Source organism: Mus caroli, chromosome 7 (assembly GCF_900094665.2).
Source record: "Mus caroli chromosome 7, CAROLI_EIJ_v1.1, whole genome shotgun sequence".
NCBI classification, from domain to species: Eukaryota; Metazoa; Chordata; class Mammalia; order Rodentia; family Muridae; genus Mus; species Mus caroli.
The window spans coordinates 34,612,596-34,625,638 of NC_034576.1; the positions used below are offsets into that span (position 1 = coordinate 34,612,596).

Genomic DNA, 13,043 nt, shown 5'->3' on the forward strand with positions numbered 1-13,043 from the left:
GTAGCCCTGGCTGTCCTGGAATTCACTCTGTAGACCAGGCTGGCCTCGAACTCAGAAATCCGCCTGCCTCTGCCTCCCGAGTGCTGGGATTAAAGGCGTTTGCCACCACCGCCCGGCTGATGTTCTTTATTTTTATTTTATGTGAATGAGTGTTTACCTGAGAGTGTGTACATGTACTATATGCATGCCTATATAGGTGGAAGACAGCAGACCCCTGGAACTCTGGACTTACACATGGGTGTGAGCCATATGGGTTCTAGGAACCAAAGCTGGGTCCTCAGGAGAAGCAGCCTGTGCTCCTGAGAACTGAGCCACCTCTCTACCCTATCAGTTTTTGGTTTTTTTTTTTTGGTTTTTGAGACAGGGTTTCTCTGTGTAGCCCTGGCTGTCCTGGAGCTCACTTTGTAAACCACGCTGGCCTCGAACTCAGAAATCCACCTGATTTTGCCTACCAAGTGCTGGGATTAAAGGCGTGTGCCACCACGCCCGGCTTCAAATGTATTTTTTAATTATTTATTTTTTACTTTATTTTTTGGCTTTTGAGACAGTCTCTGTGTAGTTCCTGGCTGTCCTGTAACTCTCTCTCTGACCAGGCTGGCCTTGAATTCAGAGCTCCTCCTGCCTTTGCCTCCTGAGTACTGGGATTAAAGGTGTACACCATCACCTCCCAGCCATTTTTTTTTTGAAATTTTTTACTTTTATATATATGAGTATCTTGTCTGTATATATGCTTTTCCATCATGTGGGTGTCTGATCCTCTGAAACTTAGGCAAAGAATGGTTGTTAGCCGCCATGTGGGTACTAGGAATTGAACAAGGGTTGTTAGCCGCCATGTGGGTACTAGGAATTGAACAAGGGTTGTTAGCTGCCCTGTGGGTACTAGGAATTGAACTCAGGTCCTTTGCAAGAGCAGCATGTGCTCTTAGCTGCTAAGCCACCTCTCCAGTTCCAAGATTTACTTTTAAAACTTTATTGTGTTTCTTGTCTCTCTGCGTGATACATGTATGCCTTGGTTGCATGCAGTATGCGTGGGTGTCAGATGACAACCTGGTAGACTTAGTTCTCTTCTAGCTTTATGCAGGTTTCCTAAGATCAAAGTCAGGCTTCAGGCGTCAGGCAGCGAGCATCTTTACCCACTGAGTCACCTCATCAGCCCCTCGGGTCATTTCTAAAACGGACGTCAGAGATTTAGATACAGATCGTCCGTAGAATTGATATCCTAAAGTAATCCTCACGATCAGTTTTCACAGCCCCTCTGCCTGGAGAGTTGGTTGAAGGCACCGGGGAAGTGGCTCAGTGCCTTAACTGTTACATGGAAGGCACAGGGGATGCTTGAGGGCCCGAGCCACATTGCATGGAAGGTGATAAGCCGAGCTTTTACCTCTTTAGTTTCTATTGCTAGGGATTAGACCCAAAGCCTTTTGTGTGCTAGGCAAGCCCCGTGCCACTGAGCTGTGTCCCAGCCCGAGCTGAGTGCTTCCAGGAGACCGCTTTGATAGTGTAGAACAGTGTTGACAGCTGTGGGCATTGTTGCTTAAGTTGCCAGTTGATGGAAGGATTGCCATTGAAGAATGCAGACGTGGGGGCTGGGCATGTGGCTCCCTGGGTAGAGCTTGCCTAGCACTCGTGAGGCTCTGAGTTTGATCCTCAGCTCTGTATGGAGCTGGATTTGATGGTGCGCACCTGCAATCCCAACACAGGGAGTAGGGAGATGGGGAGGTGGCGGGTGGAGGCAGAAGGAGCCCAAGTTCAATATCCCCTTTACCTACATATGGAATTTGAAGCCAACCTGGGCTACATAAGGCTGTGCCTCAAAAACAAAACAAACAAAGAATTGGAGAAGAAGATTAGAGTAGATTAATTTGCAAAAGACATCCAATTGGTTCTGTGATGCAGATATTTTATGTTTAATTTGCATTTTTAGCATACTACCCCTACAAAAATCAAACATAATATAGATTAGAAATTTGGTTCTCCTTTTCAAGTTTTGTTTCGTTTTTAATTATGTAAGTGTGTGTCTGTATGTGGGAATGTGCGTGTGAGTGCTGGTGCCCTTAGAAGTCGGAAGAGGGTGTCTGTCGGTTACTGGAGCTGGAGTCACTGGTGGTTGTGAGCTGCCTGCATGGGTGCTGGGGGCTGAACTTGGGTCTTCTGTAAGCACTTGCTCTTAACCACTGAGCCATCGCTCAGGTTTTTTTATACCCCCAATTCTTTTGTATCACTGTTTAATTTATGTTTTCTTGAGTCAGAGTCTCACTGTATCCCAGGTGGCCCCAAACTCATTTTTGCCTCTGTCTCCCAGTTCTGGGATTCGAGGCACACCCAGTTTTACCCATTGCTGGAGATCAAATCCAGGGCTTTGTGTGAGCGCCTGGCAAGCACTCTGCCTAAACTGCAGCTGTATCTGGTCCTTCTGTCTCCTTAGATCCAGACTTGCCTTCCAGGTCAGCGCTGGCTGAGGCACACTCACTCAGTGGGCTCTGACTTGCAAGAGGCCACACCCCTTGTTCACCGAGTCCCTCCCCTGCAGGGATACAAGAAGCAGGCGGCACTGAAGCTGGGGGACATCCATCACCGCCTGAAGGAACAGCAGGAGGACTTTGCCGGCAAAGCAGCTCAGTACCAGAAGGAGGTGAAGCACCTACATCGGATGCTGCAGGAAAAGCAGGAGGTCCTGGATGAGGCGCTGCAGCAGAAAAGGTAAGTGTGGGAGCACCATGCAGGAGGAGCACCTCCAGAAGAGCCTGGGGCCTTCTCTGTCAGTTGCACCTGTTCCTGTGAGCAGGGCCTCTCCCTGATCCTGAGGCTTGCATTTTCTCCGCTATGCTGGAAGCCAGCCAGCCCCACGATCCGTTCTTCTGCCAACCTAAGAGCTTGAGTTATAAGTGTGTTTTCGGTGCCTGGCTTTTTATTTGGGGCTGGGATCCAAACTCCAGCCCTTATGATTGCACAGCAAGCACTTTTAGTCACTGAGCCATCTCTCTAGTGTGTGCGCACATGCATGCATGCGTGTGTATATGTGTGTCTATGTGTAGTGTGTCTGTCTGTGTGTAGTGTGTCTGTGTGTAGAGTGTGTGTATGTGTGTGTGTGCGCGTGCATGCGCACTCCTCATTGCCTCCTGGCATGCTTGTGGAACTCAGGTTCTGTGGCGGTCAGGCGCTCTTGATACTTTGGTACTTGGTTCCTTTCAAAGTTTCTGTCTGTTCACCGTCCTGGTTGACACTTTCCGTGTTTTGTCTGTCTGTTTTGTGCTCAGAGTTTCTGTTTAAGTCTCTCTTCATCAGCGCCCAGTGTTGGGCTTCCCCAGCCCTGAGGCTTTGCTCCTGCAACGTGAGCTTCATTTGCAGTTCTTCTGTTTGAGTCTTTGGTAAATCTGGCTTGTCATTTCTTTTCAAGTAAGTTCTTGGCCTTAGCAAATTTATTGAATGAAAAAAAGAAATAAAGAAAAGGCGTGTCTGTTCCTCTGGTAGAGGAGAAAGTTTATTGTAGATACAATGGAGAGCAGAGCCAGAGGCAGACACATCTGAGAGAGTCCAGAGTGGTCATGACCCTGAGCCAGGTGCAGCAGCCAAGAGGGGGAAGATACAGAAAGGGGCGGGTAACCAAAGTGGCTGGGTGATACAGGGAAGGGCAGCGGAGGGAAGGGAGCTGGAGAAGTTTAGGACAGGGAGCAGGGTATGCTAACCATGCCTTGTAACAGGTAGGTATTGAGGGATGCTGGGAGAACCTAGTGGCCAGGTCTGCTCTGATATGATAAATTAGCACCTGAGCCATTGGTTTCAGGATTTGAGACTGAACATTTATACATACAGTTTAATTAATTTTCTTAATATTCAGTTCATAGTTATATGGTCTGTATGTGATCGTTACATTTGAGAAATATGCAGAGGTTCTCTTTTTTACTTTAGTCCCCTTGGTTGTTGTTTTAAGTTGACATAATAATTGGTTCTGTGTGGTCCAGGGCATGATCTCCCACAGCCAGATTCAGTCTGGAACGGATGAGTTTACTAAGCAGATAGCAAGCCTCAGTAAAGGGGTTAGTAGCAGTGGGTAGATATATATGTAGGTAGGCAGATAGATAAGACAGACAGATAGATATCATATTGGGTGTTCCAAATATGCCACAGAAACTGAGTGAGGCAGCCAGATGGAGTCCCGTGCAGGGCAGAGTCCAATCAAGGGAGGCTTCAAGTAAAAGAACAGAGGTGACGTCATCAGATGCACAGCATCCAGCAGGGACCAGCTGGGGAAGCCGAGGCAGCCAGCTGGAGTTCATGCCCCTTTTCTTCACAGCTTGTCTTCCCCATTGCAAGCACTTGTGTACCATGGAGTGGCTGTGGTCACATCTGTTAGAAATGGCTCCCCTTCCAGATGCTCTCAAGGGCACAGTGTTTTTGCCCTAGGTTCTTCCCTCCTGGTCACACCCCAGCCCAGACAAGGGCCATCGGAGGACACCTTGAGACTGGTAGGGATGGGGCTGCAATGGGAGCCACTTCTCTGTGAGCTCTGGCAGTGTGTGGTAACTCACCAGTGTAGTGTGAATCACCTAACCGAACAGATCGGGGGTGCAGTGTGACACTTGGTGCCAGTACACACCGTGAGACACCAGGGACATATCAACAGGGGACCAGAGCCAGGTCAGCTCCTGAAAGGCCTCCATCTTGGGTGTAGTTTGCATTCCCATTTATCTTCTAAAGCCACACAGTGGAGTCGGCAAGGAAGCTTTCACAGATGCATACAGGGCAGTCGGGGCAGTCGGGGCCGTCGGGGCAGTCGGCAGGTTGTTAAGGGCAACGGCCATTCTGACCTTTTCTCCAGGTCATTCTGCTCCGGGTCGCAGGTGAAGTCATGCTTGACAGGCAGTGCTTTAAGGCGATCACTAAATATATCAATATCTAGTCATTGTTTTTTCCGACCTTATTCTCCTTCACTATGAGTCTTTGTGGTGCAAGCATCAAAGTCCTCTCCCCTGGCACTTGAACCCTAAGCATCCATCACTGGAGATCTTATTGCTTCAGGACTCACACAGGCTATTGACATTTCTTTTGTAAGAAGTGTGTGTGTGTGTGTGTGTCTTTTTACATGTGTGCTGGCACATGTGCACATGTGTGAAGACCAGAAGTTGACATCAGGATCTTCCACAAGCACTCTCCCCTGTTTTTTGAGACAGGGTCTTACTGGACCTAGAGTGCTCCAGGCTAGTGATCAGCAAGCCGCCAGGGTCCAGACTCAGGTCCTTGACTAACTGGGCCACCTCCAGCCCTGACTGGTTCAGCTGCTGTTTTCAGCCCCTTCCTCCTTTTCTTTTCCAGAAATATGGAAGGTGAGCTTGAAATGGTCCTGGAGTCCACTGCCAAGGAGAACAGGAGGATGCGGGGCCTTCTCCAGGCCACCCTGGAGAGAAGAAGCACACAGCATGTCACAGCTCCTCCGGACGACACTTGCTTGAGACGCTTCTCTCAGGGAGACCTACTGATTGGCCATGATTTTAGCTATGGTGATGTGCAGCTTCTGGCTACCACCAACCGCCAGAGTCTGGGAGAATCTATGGCGTAGACCTCCTGTCTGAGGTGTCTACTTCCTGCAGGCTATTGGGTGGCTCCTCTCCTCAGGACAAGAAGGCCCGTGGAAGCCACTGAGTGTCATAGGCAAGGAAGAAATAAACCGCCCCGGCATCACACGCTTTTGCATGTTTATTTCGGTCTCTCTCTCTCTCTCTCTCTCTGTCTCTGTCTCTCTCCCCCTACCCCCCCCCCCGTTATGTTTTGAACCTAAGGGTCTGCACATGTGGAACACACAGGTTACTGAACCGCACCACAGCTCTCCTTTTCTGAGGCAGGGTCTCACTGAGCAGGCCAGGCTGACCCTGAGGGTTTGATCTTCATGCTTTTCCCTCCTGAGTGACCTACCACACGCCTCTCCATATTTTCCTTTAATGACTTGCTACATGTTTAGTGAGATGCAGCCTCTGGTCACATTGCCCTGAGGTGGCTCTGTGACACCCATCATCTCAGCACTCCTAGCTAGGCAGCTGAGAAAGGCCTGGAAGAAATGGAGATGCTGTGTGGTGCCTATTAACCGAGCAGTAAGTAAGTGACAGGCATGAGCAGAAAGACTCAGCAGGGGGTTTAAGCTATGTGACATCTCCCTAGGAGGTGGTCTAGCAGATAACTTTGATGTCTTGTCAAAGGGCTTTACACTCACTGTCCCAAAATCTGAAGACAGTAAGGCAGTGGCCTGCCGGGCATGGGCTTCTCCGCTATTGTCCCGACCCAGAGAATGTCTTTGTCCACTCTGTAAGAACACGCTTCTACCCTGTGCTGCTGCTTCATAAGACACTGAAGTGGGGTCTCCTCAGGGCCACCTTGTGACCAAGGAAGGGGTCCAGGTGGTACAGTTCCTGTGTGCTGTCCCACTTCATGCTAGATCTTACAGGAAACAGGCCGTGGGCTGAGCTCCCAGCACACAGGTGGGCAAACAAAGCAGAGAAAGTGAGGCTGTAGAGGGGCAGACAACCTGCAGGACTGGAGAGACCATAGGCACTTCATTGGGTGAGGGACAGGGGCTGCTGCAGAAGAAGCACAGGCACCCAGGCACAGGCACCCAGGGTCAGCACGTGCTTTGTGGAGGTGAGCTGGGACTCTGGCAAGGATCTTGTCCATTTCATCCTAGTGACCTCCAGGAAAGCATGCTTGTGTTTCTGGGTCCTGATGCACCACTGTAAGACACAGCAGGTGACCTCGGTTTTCATGTTGGCCCATGCAGAAGAGTGTGGGGATCAGAAGTGATATCTTACCTATGCAATTAAAGAAGTGACAAGCCTGCTTCCTGTCAGTACTGATTTCTCTCTACCGTCAGCGAACGCTGCATGGCTGAAAAATGGGGTTCTCTGGTTTTCATGATTTGGATCTTAAAATGTCTATCAAAGGCTCATGCAGCCAAAACACCCAGACTCATAAATTGTATATACGTGTGTGTGTGTGTGTGTGTGTGTTAACAAAAGGAAGCAATGGTGATCACAGTGACCAGTGACGAGGAGTGAGATTGGAGGCAGGGAAGGGAGTCATAGGGCTAGCAGGCTCCTCCCACGAGGAACCATGTTACCTGGAACTCAGTGATAGGCACGGCCTGGGCATATCTCAGTGGTAGAGCATGCCTTTGAATGCACAGGTCCTTGAGCTCAGCTCCCAGCACAGAATTAGAAGAAAAAGGCAGGACCCTGCTTCTGGTGGCACCTGGATACATGGGCTTGTGTGTTCCCAACCCTTTGATGTTGGCTCTCCCTGCTAGTTCTCCGAGCCCCTCACTGATTGTATTAGGATGACTTACTGAGAATCGGTGACCCTCTGAGCCTTTGCACGCTCCCTTTACTTCCCAGGGGCCCGTGGCTGAAATTCAGGCACTAAGTGAATACACCATGCCTCCATTTCATTCTGCTCTACCTCTCTTGTGCCCCACCCCCAGCAAGTCACAAATTATCTTTAAGTGACAGTGGGAAGGATCTGAGACCCATTGAACTTAATGAATAGAGGCCTGAACTCAGACGTGCTTTTGCTGTGGTCATGTGACCCATGTGCTTCTCCGTGGTTTCATGTGTTCAAGGCTTCAAGTGTTCAAGGCATGGCATCCTATTGGGCGGCAGTGGGGCCTTTAAGGTCTTTAAGGCTAGGTAGAGTGATGATGCTGGAGATTGGCCCTTCACTGGTTTTCTGTGCAGCAGTGTGGCTTGTTGCCCACCTCCCACTAATGCCATTACTGCACTGTAACCCAGCCAAGAGGCCTTCACCAAAGCCAAGCTATCACCAGCACCATGCCCTTGAGCCTCCTGTCAGAAGCCGTCTAGGAGAGCCAGAAAAAGCAGGCGAGTTTTCTGACACTGCTCCCTCCATTGTTTTGTATGTCTGCAATGGATAAAGTCTGAAATTGCAAGGCTTTTAGAAAGTTCAGCTCAGAACTGATTCTTGTTATGATGTCTTTCCTGATGTTATTAAACAGCATTATGATCCCTGGTCATTAGCCCACCCTATTGAGGAGATTTTCTGCAGGTAAATGAAGCTGCAGTCTCTTGTAGTAATGCTATATAGACAACTAGATGATTTCTTAATTTTTTTAGAACTTTCTTAATTTTTATAGAACTCCTAAATTTATACAGGTAATTTAGAATTCTCTATGTAAAAAGGCTGCAGTTAGGGCTCTGTGAACCTTCATGTGTCATGGGCTAATTGCACTAAGATAGAAAGGCTTGAAATAGATTTATGATCAGGGAAAACATTCTTTTTAGGCTAGCTGTAAAATCAGTATCAGGTCATAAACTGGGTATGGACAATTTAGTGTAGGTGCAAGGACATAAGATAAAATATTAACTGGAGCTGGGCAGTGGTGGTACATGCCTTTAATCCTAGCACTTGGGAGGCAGAGGCAGGTGGATTTCTAGAGTTCGAGACCAGCCTGGTCTACAGAGTGAGTTCCAGGACAGCCAGGGCTACACAGAGAACCCTGTCTCGAAAAACAAAACAAAACAAAACAAAAAAACAAAACAAACTGGATTTATCTGTATCTGTATAAGACCTCAAAACTAATGAGACATTAGGCAGGTGATTTGCCTTTTGATAAAACCATGTTAACCTAAGACATAATAATTGTTTTAAACTCTTTTTTTTTTTAAAGATTTATTTATTACATGTAAGTACACTGTAGCTGTCTTCAGACACTCCAGAAGAGGGCGCCAGGTCTCGTTACAGATGGTTGTGAGCCACCATGTGGTTGCTGGGATTTGAACTCTGGACCTTCGGAAGAGCAGTCGGGTGCTCTTACCCACTGAGCCATCTCACCAGCCCCTGTTTTAAACTCTTAATGAACCTATGGAGCTAGTGACAGATAGTGAATGTTTAATTAGATAACTAGTCTTAATGGAAACACATGTAAACATGTATTGTAACTTCTTATTCTATTTATGATTTGAATTTATGTTTGAACTTGTGAACTTTTGAAAATAGATGCTTAGGATACCATGTGATCATGTATTCTGAAAAAGTACAAGAACCAGGAACGATGACAATGAGAGAACCGAGCAGAGAGTAGAGAGAACAAAGGGTAGACAAGGGTGGGAGGAGAGAGAGAGAGAGAAAACAGAGAGAGAGAGAAAGAGAAAACAGAGAGAGAGAGAGAAAACAGACAGAGAAAACAGAGAGAGAGAGAAAACAGACAGAGAGAGAGAAAACAGAGAGACAGAGAGAGAGAGAGAGAGAGAGAGAGAGAGAGAGAGAGAACAGAGAGTAGAGATGTTGGAAGCTATTAAGACAACACTATTGTCCTGATCTCCGAATTGGGCCTCTCCCCCCTAGAAGAAAAGGGGGTCAAAAGCGGGCCACCAACGCACAGCTTCGAAAACAACCACAGATTGTTCCAGCCCTAAGTCAGCGCAGGATGTCCTGACCACAAGATGTACCCTGATACCACCAAGTTCCTGCTTCCCCGTGTAGTCGCCAAAAGAAAAATTTCTGCTGCCCCATTCCTCCTGCTGAGTACTTCTCCTTTTGCTTGTGCATTTAAGCCTTGAGCCTTGCTCAATACAGTGAGACCTTGATGCTAATCAGACTGCTTCTTTATGTCGTTCATTGCACTTGGTTCTCGTCTCTCCCTCCCCCCATTTGGTTCTTAGGAGAAGGTCTCCTAGAGACCCTCGATAACTGGACCTGCTGGACGGGTCATAGAGAGAGCAGGCAGGCTTTTTATTACCATGAGACAGGCTTTTTGTTTTGTTTTGTTTTTTGAGATAGGGTTTCTCTGTGTAGCCCTGGCTGTCTTCAAACTCAGAAATCTGCCTGCCTCTGCCTCCCAAGTTGCTAGAGAGTCTGATTTAGCAGACATTTAAGAAATGGTGGCCAGCACTTGGGAGGCAGAGGCAGGCGGATTTCTGGGTTCGAGGCCAGCCTAGTCTATAGAGTAAGTTCCAGGACAGCCAGGGCTACACAGAGAAACCCTGTGTAAATGGTGGACTTGAAGCACCTGTCCCAGGCTGGCCAGAAGAAAGACCCCCCCAAACACCTATGTTTTTTGCCAAAGCCAAAATCTCATTTGGAATGACCATATCTTTTCAGACAAATCAAGGCACATTACATTTGGTCCTTGCCATGATAAATTTATCTCGTTCAAGATGGCAAAGATGAACCGCCAAATAAGCTCCGTTCTGTAATTCTCTTTTTATCACTGACAAGCGCTTCGAACTGCAGTCTTGCTTTCTGATTTAAAAATATGTTGAGTTCATCATGAAGCTCAAAAGCATGTTTTAAAACAGTCTCCTAGCAACCATCTCACGTCAGTGTGAAACAATAGGGCTTTGTTCAGAGCACACTACCGGTCCCACAGTGCTCTCTTTATAAAATCCGCAACACTTAGGATGCTTTTCATTCTCTTCCTGTAACCTCTTGTGGCAGGGTCTTCATCGCCAATATTTGCCAGTGGCTCTTATGGCGAGTTCTGGTGACTTTTGGTGACTTGTTCAGTACCAGATATTGAAATCCGGGTTGACATCCTAGCACAGCTGGTTGGCGCACTGCATGCGAACACCACAAACCTTTCCCCAAGAGATCTTACGGTCTTTCAGAAATGACCTGACTGCATCAAATACATCACATGCAGTAGCTATTGATTCAAGAAGTGTGCAGAAGCCGGGTGGTGGTGGCGCACACCTTTAATCCCAGTGCTTGGGAGGCAGAAGCAGGTGGATTTCTGAGTTTGAGGCCAGCCTGGTCGTTTCTACAAAGTGAGTTCCAGGACAGCCAGGGCTACAGAGAAACCCTGTCTCAAAAAAAAAAAAAACAAAAACAAAAACAAAAAAAAACAAAAACAAAAACAAAAAAAAACAAAAAAAGAAGTGTGCAGAAAAGAATCATCTTTAAAGTCACCATCATTTATACCTCGCATAAACCAGTGACCTTGAAGAGTTTGCAATGTCTGTACACTCTGAGTTCGAGGCCAGCCTAGTCTATAGAGTGAGTTCCAGGACAGCCAGGGCTACACAGAGAAACCCTGTGTAAATGGTGGACTTTGCCATGTTTTGAGGAGGTGCTTAGGAAACACTAGAAATGGAGTAGGTTTAATTTCCTGGATTCCCTGACCAAGACTATCAGCAGGTATGTCTGTAGGCTTAGATCTTGTAAAACCATTTTGATTAGAGTTCTTAAATGCTTCAACCTCCCTTTTAGCCCTCTGACCAGAGGTGGTGGAGAAAAAAGATTAATAGGAAAAAGGGGTCACGGACCTGTTTAGAAGTCGTTCTCTGGGGTGATTCTAATCTTTGTTGTCAGGATACCAGCAGCTCAGTTCAATAGCAAACTCCAAACGTGAATCAGTAGCAGTGTTTCAATCCAGCAGGAACCACAAGGCTCCACCAAATTGGCAGTCAACAGAAGCAGACAGAATCCATTGGAATACCACAAGAAGCTCTTTGGTGCATTTCTCTCTATGAAAACTAATGAAGGGTTATATGGCCAGCAAAGACCAATATAGTGTTGCAAGGCAAGGCAATGCAAGAGTGTCCTCTCACTGTCTGTAGGGTGATATTTATATTCTTTCTAAACATCAGGCACCCTCTCAAGCATCCATTCCTGTTGTAGAAAAATTTAATCCCAATCTGGGGTTTCTACCCTGTCCTGTCTTCGACCATTTAGTTTCTGGATAAAAGACACACACAACCTTTATAATTATAGTAAGTCTCAATTGGCATAGAGCTAGGCAGATATCTGTCCTTTATGCTATGATGTTTATTTCCCAGCCAATAATCCTATTATATAATTTACCATGTTTTGTCTGGGCTGCTCTTAACTCCAATTAGTCAACCCACGTGGCCATTATTCTATGACTCATCTAACCCATGATGAGCTTTCTCCTCTCCACTTTCTTCTCATCATGGTTCTCCTCTGACCCCAAGCCCTGGAACCTTAAACCCTGCCTATGTCTCTTTGGCCCAGCTATTGGCCGTCAGCGTCTTTATTCACTAATCAGGGATAACTTGGGGGGCAAGGTGACCTAGCATCACTTGGGTCTATGTGCAAACTCTCTTGTCTCTGGGGCAACCAGGTCCTGTATAGCATCACAATACATAGCAACAGCTCAAAGCTCAACATGACCCAGCAAAACATCATATGCCCTCTCAAGCGTCTGCTTCAATATAACATCCTCTCACAGCCAGCTCCCAGAAAAACATCATATGACACAGCTGAGTTTCCAAAGAAACCAGAAATTTCCACTTCACAAGTCATCTCTTCTTCTGTAGACAGTGTCCTTAGCTAAGGAACTTGCCCTCAATTGGAAACAAACTAGCCTCCGAGCCTAACTTGAACCCTGCGTGTGGCTGCCGGCAACGGTCAATCCCCAGCAGAGGTGTGAGGTTCCGTAGTCCGGCAATTCTGTGAGCTGCCAAGGATGAAGCTGCAATTCTGCAACATGTTGTCTGTGGTACAGGCCACCAGTGTCAATTCTGGCTTTTTTGGGTCCATCAGCTTTGCTTCTAAAATAGCTGGTATCCTTGCTGGCAAAGCTCAGATGCTTGCTACCAAAATGGCATTGAATTTTCTTTAGCTTTTTAGATGCAGCTGACAGAACTTCACAACAAATAACATTTCCTGCTGTAATTATTGAGGCAAAACCACACTGTTAAAAATCCTCAGTATATTTTCTTAACGTTCTTCTCTATAGGATCTATTGTCATGGGATATTTTTCTGATGAAAGTAATATATAACAATAGCTCTAATAATACAGAAGGCGAAACACGGTAGAGTTCGGTCAGTACAGTTCACTAAGGGTTCCTATGATTTACCATTCTGGGCTTGTGTTCATAGTTGTTACTATCACAAGGGGGCTGGTATTCACACCAACCACAACTGAATATAAAAAGACTGATCATGCCGGGTGTGGTGGCACACGCCTTTAATCCCAGCACTTGGGAGGCAGAGGCAGGTGGATCTCTGAGTTCGAGGCCAGCCTGGTCTACAGAGTGAGTTCCAGGACAGCCAGAGCTACACAGAGAAACCCTGTCTC

The 13,043-nt window shown here is 47.0% G+C and overlaps 1 protein-coding gene across 2 annotated transcripts in view; it reads left to right on the top strand.

Annotated features, from left to right (window-relative positions):
* Positions 1 to 6,825, top strand: part of Cep89 (centrosomal protein 89) — a 45,486-nt gene extending 38,661 nt beyond the window's left edge. For both annotated transcript variants that reach the window (XR_003837243.1, XM_021167138.2), the window contains 2 exons: positions 2,531 to 2,700; positions 5,314 to 6,825. Coding sequence is in view for 1 of the 2 variants with exons in the window: in XM_021167138.2 (XP_021022797.1) it covers positions 2,531 to 2,700; positions 5,314 to 5,557 (414 nt within the window). In the remaining variant the exon portion in view is untranslated. The remainder of the gene's footprint in view (positions 1 to 2,530; positions 2,701 to 5,313) is intronic.
* The last annotated feature ends 6,218 nt before the right edge of the window (positions 6,826 to 13,043 follow it).